This window comes from Magnolia sinica, chromosome 3, assembly GCF_029962835.1.
Source record: "Magnolia sinica isolate HGM2019 chromosome 3, MsV1, whole genome shotgun sequence".
Taxonomy (NCBI): Eukaryota; Viridiplantae; Streptophyta; class Magnoliopsida; order Magnoliales; family Magnoliaceae; genus Magnolia; species Magnolia sinica.
This window is the reverse complement of record NC_080575.1, coordinates 96550809-96567207: the sequence shown is the minus strand read 5'-3', so window position 1 is coordinate 96567207 and position 16399 is coordinate 96550809. Positions and strand designations below refer to the sequence as shown.

At 40.9% G+C, this 16399-nt stretch overlaps 2 protein-coding genes across 2 annotated transcripts; both read left to right on the top strand.

Moving 5' to 3' along the window:
* The first annotated feature begins 5485 nt into the window (after positions 1-5485).
* Positions 5486-11670, top strand: LOC131240328 (protein disulfide isomerase-like 1-4). The gene is made up of 12 exons (XM_058238463.1): positions 5486-6128; positions 7414-7543; positions 8084-8249; positions 8342-8460; positions 8606-8686; positions 9053-9139; positions 9260-9334; positions 9857-9925; positions 10029-10109; positions 10631-10765; positions 10945-11001; positions 11368-11670. The coding sequence occupies exons 1-12, from the start codon at positions 5572-5574 to the stop codon at positions 11524-11526; spliced, it is 1716 nt and encodes a 571-aa protein (XP_058094446.1). The 5' UTR covers positions 5486-5571; the 3' UTR covers positions 11527-11670.
* A 2701-nt stretch (positions 11671-14371) lies between these two features.
* Positions 14372-15885, top strand: LOC131240329 (classical arabinogalactan protein 1-like). The gene has a single exon (XM_058238464.1). The coding sequence runs from the start codon at positions 15066-15068 to the stop codon at positions 15570-15572; it is 507 nt and encodes a 168-aa protein (XP_058094447.1). The 5' UTR covers positions 14372-15065; the 3' UTR covers positions 15573-15885.
* Positions 15886-16399: the final 514 nt, after the last annotated feature.

Here is a 16399-nt window from a genome sequence, read left to right as displayed (position 1 = left end):
GAATCCCTACTATTTACCATACTACTAAGCCCTTTAGCCTTTAAAGAAGTGTCACATGGCATCTCTCTCCTCTCTACTAATTTAAACCTGCCACATCATCATTTACCCTTCATAAACTCTCAATTTACATAAAAATCATCCCAAGGGGCTATAAATACCCCCCTCCTCTCATCATTTCACACCAACAATTATCAACCAAAAGGAGAGTGAGAGTGAGAGTGAGAGAGAGTAAGTGAGTGAGAGTGAGAGGGTGTGCTTGAGTTCTCAAGCTCTCATCTATTTAGCCCCCTCTGGCCTCCTCTAGGCATCTCTTAGCCTTACAATCCTACTTGGGTCAATCATTCACAACCATGGTGCATCCAAACATCCAAGGCATTTTAAGTGCAAGCCAAAGATCATGCAATCATAATTAGCATTTATACTTCATCAATCACATCATTACTTCCCTTCTCAACCCTCTGCTTCTCTAAGTTGTCATTGAATGTGTGCTTTGTGATTTGCAGGAACATCAGATCCTGTCATATCAGAAACTTATAGTAGCCTAGTCCTCTTTTTAATGATATTTTAGCATCATTACACTTGTTCAAAAGCTCCTCTAGACATTCTTTAGATGCATGCTATAAGGCTTACCGGAATTCTAGACCTTATCACATCAGAAATCCAAATCTCGCTAGTCTCATTTCTATCTTATCATCCTATCCTTTATGACTATTTTATCACATGAAGTAGAGACCGTACATTCGTATGGCAGAGAGGGTGCTTAACACCTTCCCTCTCTGTAACCTAGGTCCCTTACTCAGAATCCCAAATCGCAAATCAGGAGTCAATTTAAAGTAAGAAAGTCTCTGGATTCTCTAGCTTTACATATTCTGCAAGTTCTACCCGATTGCGATATTTTGAGTTAAGTGGCTAGTGGCGACTCCAAGTCTATTGCATCATCATTCCAAATCAGCGCAATAACCCTCAGTTTAAACTAACTTAAAAAGAAATCAGCGTAGGCATTGATTTCCCAACGTTCACAACTATAAATAGTAAACTTACTATTTATAGACGGTCATGATTTCTACTAGACTTCATGGTTTTCAGCCAAAAATAGTAAGTGTCCTATTTGGCTTAACCATGTTATTCTCCTAACTTTTCTAAGAACTTTTCATGTTGGACATAACTCTTAAAGCTCAAGAGCTATAATCAAACTAAAACTTACTATAAATAGTAAAAACGAAAATAAATTGGATTTTCGACCATCGATGTGATGGAATCTCGCAAATTCAGTGTGGGCAACCCGACATAGCAGGTTGGTTGGATAAAGTAGATTCTCCTACCCCAAAATCATATATGATACGTCGAATAACTCATTCTGGTTTGCAAGATATACCTGTTTTAAGGTTTTGACGGTCCAGATCACTTCTGCCTCTGATCAGGCCTTTCCTAATCCATCTTTGGCATGAAGTTGTCCGCGACCCACTTTAAAATCTCAATAGCCACACAATGATTTATATGTTTTATCCATGTCATCCATCTATTTTGTTAACTCATTTTAAGATATGAGCCTAAAAATAAATAGATAGAAATCTTAGGTAGACCACACCATGGGAAACAATGATTATTGAATACCAACTATTAATTGACTTCCCCTTGCCTACTATAATGTTATTTAGGGATAATAAAAATAGATAATAAAAATACACAACCTCTGGGCTAATCCAAAGCTTTTTTTAGTCCACAAGAAGTTTTAATGATGGGCATTGGATCAGCTTTATTTTCTACCACATGAGATTGGATTTGCCTAATTTTTTGGCGTGACAGAATAAAAATGGATGATGGAAGAGGATTGGCTAGTGTACCACACATCACCCACCTAGTTGGTGTATTGATGTCACAAACTTTTGTAGGTTCCATCATGGGGTATGTGTTATATCCAAACTGTCTGTCCATTTGCTGAGCTCGTTTTAATGCTTGAGCCGAAAAATAAGACAGATCCAAAGATCAAGTGGACCATAGTGCAAAGAGCAGTGGGGTTGAATGTCTAGCATTGAAACCCTTCTGGGGTCACGGAAGTTCGGGATCAATATGATATTTGTTTTTCCTCTTCATTTAGGTTCGTCTGATTGTATGAACACATTGGATGGAAAATAAATATTATTGTGGACCCCACAAATGTTTTAACAATGAAAATCATTATCCCTATTTGTGGTGTGGTCCACTTAAGCTTTGGATACGACTCATTTTAGGGCTTATGATCTAAAATGAACTCACGTTAAGACATTCAGAGGCCACCGTAGTGTTTATTTTCCATCCAATCTATTCATAAGGTCAGAAAACGTGCATGAGAAGAAAAGCAAATATCATATTGATCCAAAACTTATTTGACCCCATACGGATTTCAATGGTAGACGTTCAATCCCTCACAACTTTTTGCAGTGTGGTCCACTTGATCTTTGGACCTGTTTTATTTTTGGCTCAAGCCTTACGACAAGCTGGCAATGGAAGGACGGTTAGGATATAATTTATGCCCCAACCCACAAAACTTGGTAACGTCATCACACCAGCAAGATCGGTGGTACGTGGTACGCCAGCCCATCCGCTTGGAAAACGGATTGGCTGCTCCCCTGCCACCGGCCGATGGCTGGCTGATAGTCAGTGCTATGTGGGCCCCACCATGATGTATATGTTTCATCCATGCTGTCCAACTAATTTTTTTAGATCGTTTTAGGGCATGAGACCAAAAATGAGGTATATCCCAGTCTCAAGTGGACCACATTATAGGAAACAGTGTTGAATGAGCATCAACCATTAAAAACTTTTTAAGGCCCATAAAAGTTTTGGATCAAGCTAATCTTTGTTTTTTTCCCTTCATCTAGGTCTGTATGACCTAATAAACAGATTGGATGTCAAATAAACAGTACAGTGGGCCTTAGGAGGATTTTAATGGTGGATATCCAATCACTATTGTTTTCCTGGGGTGTGGTCAACTTGAGATTTATATCCCTCTAATTTTTTGGGTCAAGTCTAAAATGATCCATAAAAATTGATGAACGTAGTGGATGAAACAGATATATCATGGTGGGCCCACAGATCACTGATCACCATCCACCGGGCTAGTGGCAGGGGAGTATCCAATCCGTTTCCATCCGCTTCCCCATGGAGGACGCGGACCCCGATTAGTTACTGACATGTTGAGTAGCGACCCTCGCTACTGAAGTGACGTCTCCAAGTCCTGTGGGCAACATCATGATATATATTTTGTATCTAGACCGTCCATCCATTTGCAGAGATCATGTCAGGGCATGATCCAAAGACTGAGTTAGATCTAAAGCTCGAGAGGACCCCACCACAGAAAATAGTGGGGAGAGTGATACCCACTATTAAAAAGTTTCAAGAGCCACAAAAGTTTTCGATCAAGCTAATGTTTTTGATTTTCCTTCTTTCATGTCTGCCTTAACACATGAACAGGTTGGATCTCAAATAAACATCATGATGGACCTTCGGAAGGTTTCAACTGTGAGCGTCACTCTCACCACTGTTTTCTGTTGTGGGGTCAAATCCATCCTTTGATCTGCCTCGTTCTTTGGAGCATGCCCTAAAATGATCTCTCCAAATGTATGGACGGTGTGGATACAACACATGCATCATGGTGAGGCCCACAGAAACGTGGTGACCTCACTTCAGTACCGAGTCTCGCTACTCAAACCTGTCAGTATCCAATCCGCGTCCGACGGACGTGATACATCACGGTGGGGCCGACCAGTAGTACACAGTACCAACGTGGTTTCCGTTGCGGGAACGGATTGGTTACTCCCCTGACACCAGCCAATGGCTGGTGGTCGGTGCTCCGTGCGCCCTAACACGATGTATGTGTTTGTTCTGTCCATCTATTTTTACAAATTATTTTACAAATAAGACCAAAAATGAGTTATATCCAAATCTCAAATGGACCACATTACATTACAGGAAATAGTGATGAATGAGCGTTGACCATTAAAAACATTTTGGGGGCCGTAAAAGCTTTGGATCAAGCTTATTTTTATTTTTTTTCCCTTCATCTTGACATGTATGACCTAATCAAAAGATTGGATATCAAATAAACAGTACAGTGGGCCTTAGGAGGATTTTAATGGTGGATATCTCATCGCTATTGTTTTCATGTGGTGTGGACCATATGAGATTTATATATCTCTAATTTTCGGGATTAAGCCTAAAATGATCTTTAAAAATGGATGAACGGAATGGATGAAACACATACATCATGGTAGGGCCTACAGGGCACCGACCATCAGCCACGGGGCTGGTGGCAGGGGAGTAGCCAATCCGTTTCCGTTGCTGTGTGCTCCACTAGGCAATCCGAGTCCAGATCCCGTGGGTTTCCCGCAGCTGGCTTTCATCCGTTCATATTGGTGCGCACGTATGGAAGTACAAGGGCCTGCTCTTGCTGCCCACCAAACGTACCGTTTGTTCACACGTCGGCCATTGTAATGAATTCTACTATGGTGCCCCCACCATGGTCAGGTGATAAGTACAAAAAATCTGATTGGAAGATCCAACCGTTGGATCTCCCCAGTATTTCACATTGAACAGGAGTTATGCCCGTTTCTTTCTTTACCGTTGAATCGTCTATTGGTACTTGTAAACCACTAGTCAGAGGCCTAGAGGAATATTCCAATCTGAAAATTTCAAAATACCCTCCATCTATATGGGTTGATATGATCAACGGTTTGGATTACTGATCAATGGCTTCGTATGATCAGATCCTGTGCATCAGCAACGCTAACCCACCCTTCTTTTCTTTCTCTTTCAGCATGGCGAAAACGACGCCGCTTGTTAGGATTTCGTTTTGCCTCCATCGCGACGCAGGAGCAGCGTGTGTTGCCGCCCATTGAGACCCACATGCTGAGTACTATGATGATCAGAACCGCCCATGTTGTTGACCCATACATGAAAACCATATATTTTTAATATGAAATCGTTATTTTGAATGTCAGTATCTGAAGATGTATTTTGAACAACGAAAAGAAAAGTTTCCATGGATCTCATTCAACTCTAAAAATCAAAGGCTAGAATCATCTATGAAATGTGATTGTTACATGGTAGATTATTGAAGATATTATCTAGAACATGGACGGTTCAGATTATCGGACCATCTCATAATGTGGGCCCCAGTGAGTGGCGAACAGCTGGATCCTCGTCCCGAAAGACGCAAAACGAACACGCTGTTTTGATGAGCAAAATCTCAAACATTGACGAAACTATCCCCAGCTTCTTATGAAAACCACAAAACAGACCTAGAACTATAAGTCAACACTTACTGAAAAGCCAACGATGACTCAAAGATGCCACGTTTTCATCTTTCATTCGCTCTAGTCTGGAAGGTCCCACAAACTTCGAATCACATATCGCCACGTGTGACCTTGGTCCGCCTCCGTACATGCGACTGAAAATCCGACGTGGCATCTGCCCTTTACCTATATAAACCCTGAGATCTAGAAAATCCATTTCATTTCTCCCGTTTTCCGATCTTCACTCCGGATCGAAAAACCCTAACCCTCCGTGTCTGAAAGTCGCCAGAAGAAGATAATGGCGATTCGAATGCTCCTCTTTCTCTCGATCTCAGCTCTTCTCCTCTCTCATGGTTTTTCCTCTTCAACTCCTTCGAAGAAATCCGATGATCTCGACGAAGATCTCAGCTTCCTTGAAGAAGCCGACGCTGAGGAATCGTCGGCCGGCAGCAAGCATTCCAGTCACGACTCTGATCACTTCTCCGACGAGGACTTTGACAACTTAGATGACTTCGAAGGACAGGAATTCGACCACGGCGGCGACGATGGCTACGAGCCGCCTGCGCCGATTGACGAGAAGGATGTCGTCGTGCTCACCGAAGGGAATTTCAGCGATTTCTTGGAGAAGAACCGGTACGTGATGGTGGAATTCTATGCACCGTGGTGTGGGCACTGCCAGGCACTGGCGCCAGAGTATGCGGCAGCAGCGACGGAGCTGAAGGGAGAGGCAGTGCTGGCGAAGGTTGATGCCACTGAGGAGAATGATCTGGCACAGAAGTATGAGGTGCAGGGGTTCCCGACAGTGCTGTTCTTCATCGATGGAGTTCATAAGCCATATTCGGGGCAAAGGAACAAGTAAGATCTTGAGATCTGAGGTTGATTTCAGTATTTTCTTTATCTTTTTCATATGCTTAGGTCGAAAGATATATGATTTGGCTAGGGTTTAGTTGATTCATGAGGTTGTGAAGGTGAATTCTTTCATTTTAATGGAGTGTGTTAAAATGAGGTTAAAACTTGCTGGTCTCCCGAATCAAACCAGATCCTTCTAAAATGTCATAAGTAGTAGTCAGTTGTTTGCTGAAAAAATTGCATTGCCACAGGCAGTAAAAGAATTCCATGGATTGGTTTTTTATTTTTTTTTTCCTTTTTGTGAAGGAGAAGACATGAACAATAAATAGTCTTGTTTTATTGTTTGGTTATCCTATGGTCATTATTCAACTAAACTTCCAGAAATATCTTCTCAATTCGCTTCTTTTTTTTCTTCTTGTTTTGAAGAATTGAGAAAGAGACGGTTTTGCTCATGTTTAAGCATGCATTTTATGTGCTAAGGATTCTCGGTTAACAGCAGTTCCTACTGAGAATGTTGTGACTTCTGGCATTGAGATGGCACAGAGAAATAATGAGACAATCATTATTTTTAATATTTTGGATATTTGAGGTTACGATTTTGATCCTTTCAAAAAAAGAAAAAGAGGTTAGGATTTTGGTTTGTAATTTGTGATTTGAGAAGGTGATAAGTGAAATATTTGTTTCGATGAGATTTAGGGAGAGAATTGAGCAGCAGTCATGAATGTTTTGGCCTGGTTGTTTCTTATAATCAATAGGCTAGTGTCAGATGTTTATTAAGAATGCTGTGACTTTGAAGATTGACATTGAATTTATTTGCTATTGGTAGTTGGAAAGGGGTGCATCCTTTACTTTCATGAGAATATTGGACAATTCTTTATATATATATATAAAGAATCTTTGTGTAGCAGCAAGTAGAAGTTGCTGTTTTACCATATTTTTTTTTACAGTGGGAGACTGGAATTGGAGTGGTATTCTTGTTTCCCCATGGAATTTTCTGGATAAAGATTTGAAAAATGTACCATGTCCAGTTAAATTATCATTTGATATATATGCTTCATAACAATTGCTTCTCTCAAGATGCTTGTTTGAGTCATTCTAGTGATATCTTGGGGTAAGAACTGTTTGTTCACCAAGAAAAGTTTTAATCTTTTTAAAGCTTCCTGTCCTTGTTTCTTTTCTTTTCTTTGGTTTGAAAGCATCAGTTTTGTTGGATCTTTGGCCTTTCTTATGCTGTCTTCAGTGAATTCGCTGACATGATTTGGTGCCAATGTTCTCTGAATTTAATACACAGGGATGCTATTGTTACTTGGATTAAGAAGAAAACTGGACCCGGTATTCACAATGTAACCACAGCTGAGGATGCTGAAAAGATATTAACTGCTGAGAGTAAATTGGTTCTGGGCTTCCTTGACTCATTGGTGGTACTTTCTTAAACCCCGGATTAGTAGGGCATAATTGGTAGAGGGTTGCACTTATAGGATTATTAAGACTGCATGGATAAGTGATATGATTAATGGCAGATTGGTAGTGTTACTCAACGAACTTGTTGAGTTTACTTGATCAAGACTCTGGTTACTCTGGGTAATTTCGTTGTTTTCTTTAACTGAGAATAGTTGGACACAATCGTGTTCTTGAAAGTCTTGATTGTGTACTTGACAAAGAGTGTGATCGAGTATATAAACAAGTTTTGTGTCCACTCGTACTCATGTCTTCCGTGAGTCAATTTGAGTTATTATATTTTAAACCTTGATTTATAGGTTAACACCCCTCTCCCCAGAACACTATAGTTTCTTTTCTTTTCTTTTCTTTCTTTCTTTTTTCTTTGATAAGTAATTGCGCTCGAACCTTGATTTATAGGTTAACACCCCAGAACCTTGATTGTGTACTTGTGTTTCGCTGTGGGTTCCCTTCTTCCATTATTTCTATAGTCTGTTCAATCATTTTTCTTTCAAATGTGACAGGGTCCTGAGAGTCAAGAGCTTGCTGCTGCATCAAGACTTGAAGATGACGTCAGCTTCTACCAAACTTCCAGTCCTGATGTGGCAAAGCTTTTCCACATTGATCCTAAGGCTAAACGTCCAGCTTTGGTCATGCTGAAGAAGGAGGCAGAGAAAATAAGCCTCTTTGGTTAGTTTCCCCTGTTACTTCTCCATGGCTGAGGTGCCTTGAAATCATACTCTAAGATGCATCCATTAACTTCAGGCTTTTCATATTTGCAGATGGTCAGTTCACAAAATCCGCAATAACTGACTTTGTGTTTGCCAATAAACTACCTTTGGTGACCACGTTTACCAGGGAAAGTGCTCCCCTGATTTTTGAAAATCCAGTTAAGAAACAGGTGAGCTCTTTTTTTCCTGTAATTTCATCATTACCTAAATCTTTATAACAGACTATTTTCTTGCATTTTAAGATAAAAAATTAGTTTTTTTTTTTTAAAATATATATAAATAAAATTGTTTTCACATATTTGTTGTCTTTGTCAGCTTTTGCTTTTTGTCACCAAAAATGGTTCGGAGAAGGTTCTCCCAATCTTCCAAGAGGCAGCAAAACTTTTCAAGGGAAAGGTAAGTCGTGGAATTTACAATTAAAGCAGGTGGTTCTAGTTTTTTTAAATTTATTTCCTTTTTAAACTTTGTTAGATCAGGTCAACCTGGAAACTATCCTTTGGAATCCTGAGTTAATTCAGACAGGTCAATGGAACCCTGATCCTATAAATTTGCAGTTAGGAATTGGTGCTTGACGCACGGAAAACTGAGTTGACTTGGCTGACTTCCAATGGATTGCTGTGTTTTTTTATTGCTTATGGTAGCTTTTTAGTGCCCTTAAGAAAATCTAATAGGATATATCTGTGTCAGTGCCATCCTACTTTCCAAAACTGAACCCATAAGCACCTACCCTGTTATTTGTAATGGTTTCTGGTTCTGTTGCAGCTCATCTTTGTATATGTGGAAATGGACAATGAGGATGTTGGGAAACCAGTTTCAGATTACTTTGGTGTGACTGGAGATGGTCCGAAGGTAATTTTCCTTCTCCCTTTTCTCCTGATTCGACTCCGTTTTCATGCGTTGTGCATCTAATGGTCACAGGATCAAGATGCAAGAAATGAGTATTGTCTAATGGTTGTCATATGCTTACAGGTTCTGGCATACACAGGAAACGATGACTCCAAGAAGTTTATTCTCAATGGCGAAGTGACTTTAGACAATGTTAAGGTTGGATATGAGATCATCACCCCCCCCCCCAGCAAAAAAATAAAAAAAATTTCTTTTCTTTCAATCCTTTCACATTTTTGTAGTTTTGAAATGAGATGGAAAAAAATGTTCAAAAACAGGTATATACAATGCTCACAGATTGGTTCCCTGATTACCATGTTTGACTCATCTGAATCACAATGAAAATTCTCACCAACTTCAAAAGTAAAGTAAAATATGGACCTTTTTTTTTTGGAAGTAAAAGTAAAATATGGACTTTACCTGGACCATTGCCAGACCAAGTCGATTTGTCTCAAGCTTAATCCTCAGAATATGTGTGAATTTCTGAACATGGACGTAATTTACACACATCTAAGATCTACAACCACACACCAGCATTTTACCTAAATGCGTAGGATCCCACATGAATTTAATATGTAAAAGTTTCTAATTGAAATAACTTCTCCAGTCGTTCTTCCCCAGAGTTCCACGGATGTAATAAGATGATCTGATATTTATGCTGTGCTATTTCTTTTCTCACAGGCATTTGGAGGGGATTTCTTAGAAGACAAGCTGAAGCCTTTCTTCAAGTCAGACCCAATACCCGAGAATGTAAGTTGCAACATTGTGCTTCCTCAGCGTCTTTTTTTTTTTTTTCTTTAACACATTTGTGCTTCTGTGCCCCAACTCTCCTTACTCTTCTGATGTGACACAGAATGATGGGGATGTGAAGATAGTTGTTGGAGATAATTTCGATGAGATAGTATTGGATGAGTCAAAAGATGTTCTTCTTGAGGTAAGAATTCACATAAAGACACTAAAACCAAGGTGTGAAGCCCCAATATATGTATTGTTGTTTTAAGTATATATACATCAGGCATTACAAACTGAGATATTATGCAAAATGTTGGCTGTTTTGGCCCTTATCAACTGTTTTTTTTCGCAAAAGAAGTATTACTATATAATGTCATGATAATACTATAAGTATATCGATGATATCATTATTTATTCAATTAAGGTTGATTAATTAAGTAATTAGCAATATAGTGGCTGGATTGGATTAAACAATGGTCATTATAATGTGTTATATTGGCCTCACTGCGATGATAATGGCTGGTATGCTGCAGGCCATTATTGCAACTCCAACCACCACTGAGGAAAAAAGAAAAATAAAAAAAAGAGTAACAAGACTGCCGAGTTCCCATTATAACAACTGTTATAAGTTATAACACCATTATAGAAACCATTACTAAAACAGAACCCCACATTTTCAATATTATTTTCTCATATGTGATTCTAACTCATGCTTCAAACCAGATCTATGCACCATGGTGTGGGCATTGCCAAGCGTTGGAGCCAACTTACAACAAGCTTGCCAAGCATTTGCGGGGCATTGAGTCTCTTGTCATTGCCAAGATGGATGGAACCACCAATGAACACCCAAGGGCCAAGGTCTGACTCTTTGATTTCCCTCCTATATTGACAGCTTTTTCAACTGAAACTACTTAGTCTTCATTTTGGTGGCATGCAGTGATGACTTGGAATTTGGTTGATGATATTTCAATACAATTTGGATGTTTTTATGGAGTTTGGATTTGGTACTTAGACTTAAGGTCTTCTTGCTTTTGCAGTCCGATGGGTTTCCGACGCTTCTTTTCTTCCCCGCAGGAAATAAGAACTTTGATCCGGTGAGTAGATGTTCCTCAGCAATTATGGCGTGTTTGGGTGTTTTGGAAATTCTGTTTATGTTGAGTCAGCTTATGCAAATTGAAACTCTGTATGCTTCTTGAACTAAATGGAGCGAAGAAGAAAAGAAAAGAAAAGGACATTCGATGAGTTTTCCAAATGTGTTATTAAATGCCACACCTTCTCACCGACTGTGTCAAAATGTTTCTGCTCTTTACATGTTCTGAGTGCACTTTGAATTGCAGCTTTAATAATGCCTTCACTTCTCTTATTGCTTCTGGCGAGCATGTTCTGGTTGCTGCTGCTGCTTTCATTGCATTGTCATTGGCAAGTAGGCATTATTAACTTGATCTTTATGGTTTTTCCAGATTACTGTTGATACAGATCGAACAGTGGTGGCATTCTACAAATTCATCAAGAAGCATGCATCGATCCCTTTCAAGCTCCAGAGACCAGTCTCAGCTGCAAAGACAGAGGACAAGAGCCAGAAGAGCAGTAGCAATGACGACATGAAGGATGAGTTGTGAGGGTTTTTTTCCTAAGGTAATGTAAGATGTATCTGTCTTTTATTTATCAAATAGGAAGAGTTGTTTTTGGCATATAGACAAGAATCAAAGGGAATGGAAATAGAGAGGGGTCTGAAAGTGGAGGTGGTGGTATTTACAATTTCATCCCCACTTAGCTGTTATGGATTGGGGTCTCTACTGAGCTCAAAGATAAAACCTCTGGAGGATTGCAAAGTCATGAATAAAATATCTTTATCTTCTTTATTCGGATTAGTAAAATGCACATGATCACCCACCCACACACACCCACACCCTATCTGACTTGTAGTTTTCAGCAAAGTTGTATCATTCCCAGAGTGGGGTCTGACATATGGAGCTGGCCTACCGAGAAAAAGAATCCATGTGCTGGAGCTTATGTCCCAGAGCTATCGGTGTACGCCATGCCTTATGTTTTTAATAATATTGAATAGTGAGTTGAAATTGGGAATGATTTGCACCCAGATTTACGGTGTGAGACATTCACCACGGCAATGCTATCTGTGTGAAAGCTGATGAGAGGCTGGTTCCATGGCCATCGGATTGAATGGCTGATAGGGACCAGTGTACCCATTGCTTTGAAAGTTGCCTAAAAATGTAATTCGTTGGTGGTCCCTGACCATTTCGCTCTTTCCACCACACGCATTGCAACCTTGTTCTGTTCCAACGTGGATGGACCATTCTCTGAAACTCCTACTTATTGGGAGATCGTGGCTGCTTAAATCTTGGGACCTTTTCCACTTGAATGTGGACTGTAGCTGTATTCCTGTCCTCTTTATTAGGCCAAAAATGTCCTATTCAAGTGTTTTTTAAACAAAAGAAATGGCACTTCGGCTGTTTGGATGAACCTTGGTCTTAAATCACACTTCTGCCTAAGCCCACACGTGTGCACAAGGAGATCATGTATACGCTGCTCGTGGGCACTTAAAAGAGTACAAGATTCAATCCATTCGTAAAGAGTTACTACCATGTAATCTTCCATTTCAACCGAGAACTGATCATCTACAGACCGCTTGCATCGTAAGAGTGATGTAGTGCATTTTCAGCCTCTAAAAATCACTTTGGCAATTAATATTTCTTTTGTAGGCTTTGGTGGCTGAAAATCCACCGCATCACTGAAGCTGGCTGCCTGTGATCATTTCTCATCGGAAAAATAAAATGTACCTGCGGCTTTGAATGTACCGTATTCATGTTTGGGCAAGAACATCTAGGTGGTCCGTATTGTAATCAGTTTAGATCACCAAACAAGAAGGTCTGCGAGGGCAATTTTAATGGGATACGTCAGTGGGTAAATGCGTTGGATGTGAGGTCATCTTCGTTGATCCAAACTGTCATGTGATCCGTTGAGTAGGCCATTGATCAGGTTGATGTATAAGAGATCTGGGTAATTCATCTGGTTGGGTGCACTATAAAGGTATAATGTACCAAAAATAGGGAATCAGGGGTATCAACTGAGCCACTAAATTGTTACCGTTGGATCTTCAACTGTCCATTTATTTGTGATACAAGTTTGACCTGATTGATTAGCGGACCAAAATCATTCAAACCATGCATGTTCCGTACACAAATATTTGGCACGTATTCCTGCTCCTCACATGAGTGGCCGCTCAATGAATCACGATTCACAACTCAAAATGTCTTCTACGAAATCGGATTGCATACTGAGTAAACTGAGTCGGGCCTACCTTGAATGTATGTGGTCCATCCCTTTTTCCATCTAATTTAAGGGGTTGGACCCAAAATTGAAGCTTATCCAAAGATCAAGTGGATCATGCCACAGGAAACAGTAGGGATAATGATTTCCACCGTTGAAACCTGGCTAGGCCCTACAGTTATATTTATTTGTTGTTCAATCTGTTCATAAGATCGTGCAGACATGGATGAACGGAAAACAAAAATATAAGCTTGATCCAAAACTTGTGTGGCCCCCAAAAAATTTTCAACAGTATGTTTCCTTTGGTGTGGTCCATTTGAACATTGTATATACTTTATTTTTGGGCTCAATCCCTAAAATTATCTGGGAAAATGGATGGACGGAGAGGATAAAATACATAAATCATTGTGGACCTCACATAGTTTACTCAGTACGCTAACGGTAGTGAGTTACTCACTACGCAATCCCCTTCCATGTAAAACGACCGTGCTGAAAATCAGGCGTATCTAGTCATTATCCGGGCCAAGCTAAGAAAAAGTAATGGACAGCTGTTTAAAGATGTCGGCCCACTTGTATCTGCCTGTCTATTGCTTCGTCTAACTTTCAAGATGGAGCGACCCTTCTGGACAGGTGCGATGCCATGGGGACCTGGAGAGGAACCGACCTCGTGTGGTTTCACCTGCGGACTAAAAACTTCTTGTTTTTACGCCCCTTGCGAATCTCGATAATCGCCAGCTGAGCTCTCTCTCTCTCTCTCGTACTTTGAAACGCTTACGATCGAAGAAAAGTAGAAAGGACAAAATACAAGTAGTCCTCGAACCACCCATGTTATATATCCTATTCCACCCGCTGGGCCATGTGAGATCAATTTCTAAAAGTCCGACCTCAGAAAGTGGACCCCGTAAACCATTGATCATATGTGATTTTTATTCGTCTGCGGAATGAATGCCTGGGACAACGCGTTGCAACTCTTATTTTGCCATTACCTACTAATGGTGGGATGCACACATTGAACGGTTCCGATCATTCAGTTTTGGAAGGGTACGGAGGCACTGAGCCCCATTTCATCTTAAATGATGATATGAACCGTTCATGTTATGCAAAATGTGCTTATGTCCCATCATAATAATCATTTGTTAAATGCTGATTTGTGTATGAAGTTAAATGTTCAATGGTTCATATTCAAAGGTCATGATCATCAATGAAACACGATTATTTAAGAGAACATGAACGGTTAAGATCATTCTAAGGATACAATCAGGTGGAAACCTGCCAACGTACGGTACCCCACCCTATCAAAACCCCACGTATGGTTGGTTACTTCAGTTATTCGCGGACTACAATACGAGGAATTCATGATTCAAAAAAGTAAAAAATCCGCGCAATCGCAGAAATAAATGACGCTTCTCTCCAGCCGTTGAAAACGGTGTCCACGGCCCTCTCTCTCTTTCGTCCGTTTCTCACCTTCTCCTATTCCACGCGATTTCTACTCTAACCATACAAGTCTACTGTCTGCACAGTCATCTCCACCTCTTTCTCGTTTCATATTCTTTTTCCTTCGATCCAGTATTTTCAATATCCCATTTCACTTTAATCTCGATCCCCGCCGTCTCATTTCCACTCCATTTCCTTCAAAAAGCGTCACCTTTCCGTCAGATCTACGCCTCCAGATCTAGTACTTCTCTCATTCTCCTCCGTTCTTCCTCCTCCATTTCCCAATTTCTCTCCAGATTTCTTCAGTTTCCTCAGATCTAGGGTTTCCAGATCCCGTTTCTGGAATCAGATCCACGTTTCTTGCATTGTGGCCACGGATCTGTCTCTTTTGTAGCTGATTTTATCTGTTAATTTCATTGGTTTTGGGAGATCTGCCATGGAAGGATTGGGTAGGCTGTGTGTCTTTCTGGCACTGCTTTCGTTGTTTTCAGATCGTGCTTTCTCTGCAAGTTCGCCTTCGCCTGCTCCTTCTCCCCATAGCGGAGACGATTTACCGCCTTCGCCATCTCCTCCAGAAGCTCCGTCTTCTGCACCGTCGATCGTCAGTCCTCCCCACGAAGCTCCTTCATCTCAACCATCGATCGAGCCGCAATCTCCATCGTCCGAGAATTCTCCCCCGGCACCACCACCGTCTAACGAGAACGCCCCTGGTTCGTCGCCGTCGCAGGACAGCAGCAATATCAAAAGCGGCAATGGCGATGGCGAGGAATCGGAAGGATCGGGGTCGGACGGCGGATTGAAGACCGGGCAGAAGGCCGGGATCGCGATCGGAGTCATCGTCGGGGCGGGCATTGTCGGGGTGGGCGGATTCGTGTACAAGAAGCGGCAGGACAATATCCGGCGATCGCAGTACGGGTATGCGGCGAGGCGGGAGCTGCTCTGAGATATCGATATATTCTAGGGTTTTGGAGAGGAAGATTCGTTTGATTCTTTTCTGGTATGGATTTTCTGGGTTTTTCCTTCTCCATCTCTCTCTCTCTCTCTCTCTCTCTCTCTCTCTCTCTCAGCAATTGGAATTCACATTTCTCTAATTCTTTTCTTCTTCTTCTTTTTTTGCATTTTTCAGATTTTTATTAGGATTTTGGCGATAGGGTTTCTTGTAATCCTCTGTTCTTCGCCTTTAAAAAAATATATTAGTCCTCTGTTCGTCTATAAAATGAGGTTTTAATCCTTCTATAAAATGTGGTTTTAGTTCAGATCTCTCTTTCTCTCTCTCATTACAGGTTTTCATCTGTGCAAGTTCTTAGTGTAAGACGCGGATTTGATAAGACGCCTCTCTGTTAGAGTGTGGTTTTCACCTCTGTTCTTACCGTCAGATGCCGATCGGTTAGGCGATGGATTGTGTAGATGCCTTACTATTGGGCCAATCCGATGGGGCCCACCCATGTGGAAAAGATTACAGCCCGCTATATGCGGGTGGGGCCCACCTCGAGGAGTGATAATTGCACTCGCTCTAATGCTGTTTGAAAGTTCACTCGCCTCAGACCCAATGGTATCTAGATCAGAGCTGCCTCATGCGTCCCAACCACCAGGCGTGTGTAATCACCAGGTGGGCCACACCTGCACAAAATAAATGAACGGTTCAGAGGTTTTGACCAATTATCCATTTTCCTTGTCCATGTGTGTCCCACGTTTGGATTTGCCTGATTCTAGGACATGGTTTCTCCACGGTGAGGTTCGCCCGTTCTTGAACGTAATGAATGAAATCTG

Excerpts from the sequence above, each read along its gene's own strand:
- LOC131240329 (XM_058238464.1), top strand. The coding sequence starts at position 15,066 with ATGGAAGGATTGGGTAGGCTGTGTGTCTTTCTGGCACTGCTTTCGTTG.
- LOC131240328 (XM_058238463.1), top strand. The coding sequence starts at position 5,572 with ATGGCGATTCGAATGCTCCTCTTTCTCTCGATCTCAGCTCTTCTCCTC. Across the intron at positions 6,129-7,413 it reads TATTCGGGGCAAAGGAACAA|GGATGCTATTGTTACTTGGA; the intron begins GTAAGATCTTGA and ends TTTAATACACAG. Across the intron at positions 9,335-9,856 it reads TGACTTTAGACAATGTTAAG|GCATTTGGAGGGGATTTCTT; the intron begins GTTGGATATGAG and ends CTTTTCTCACAG.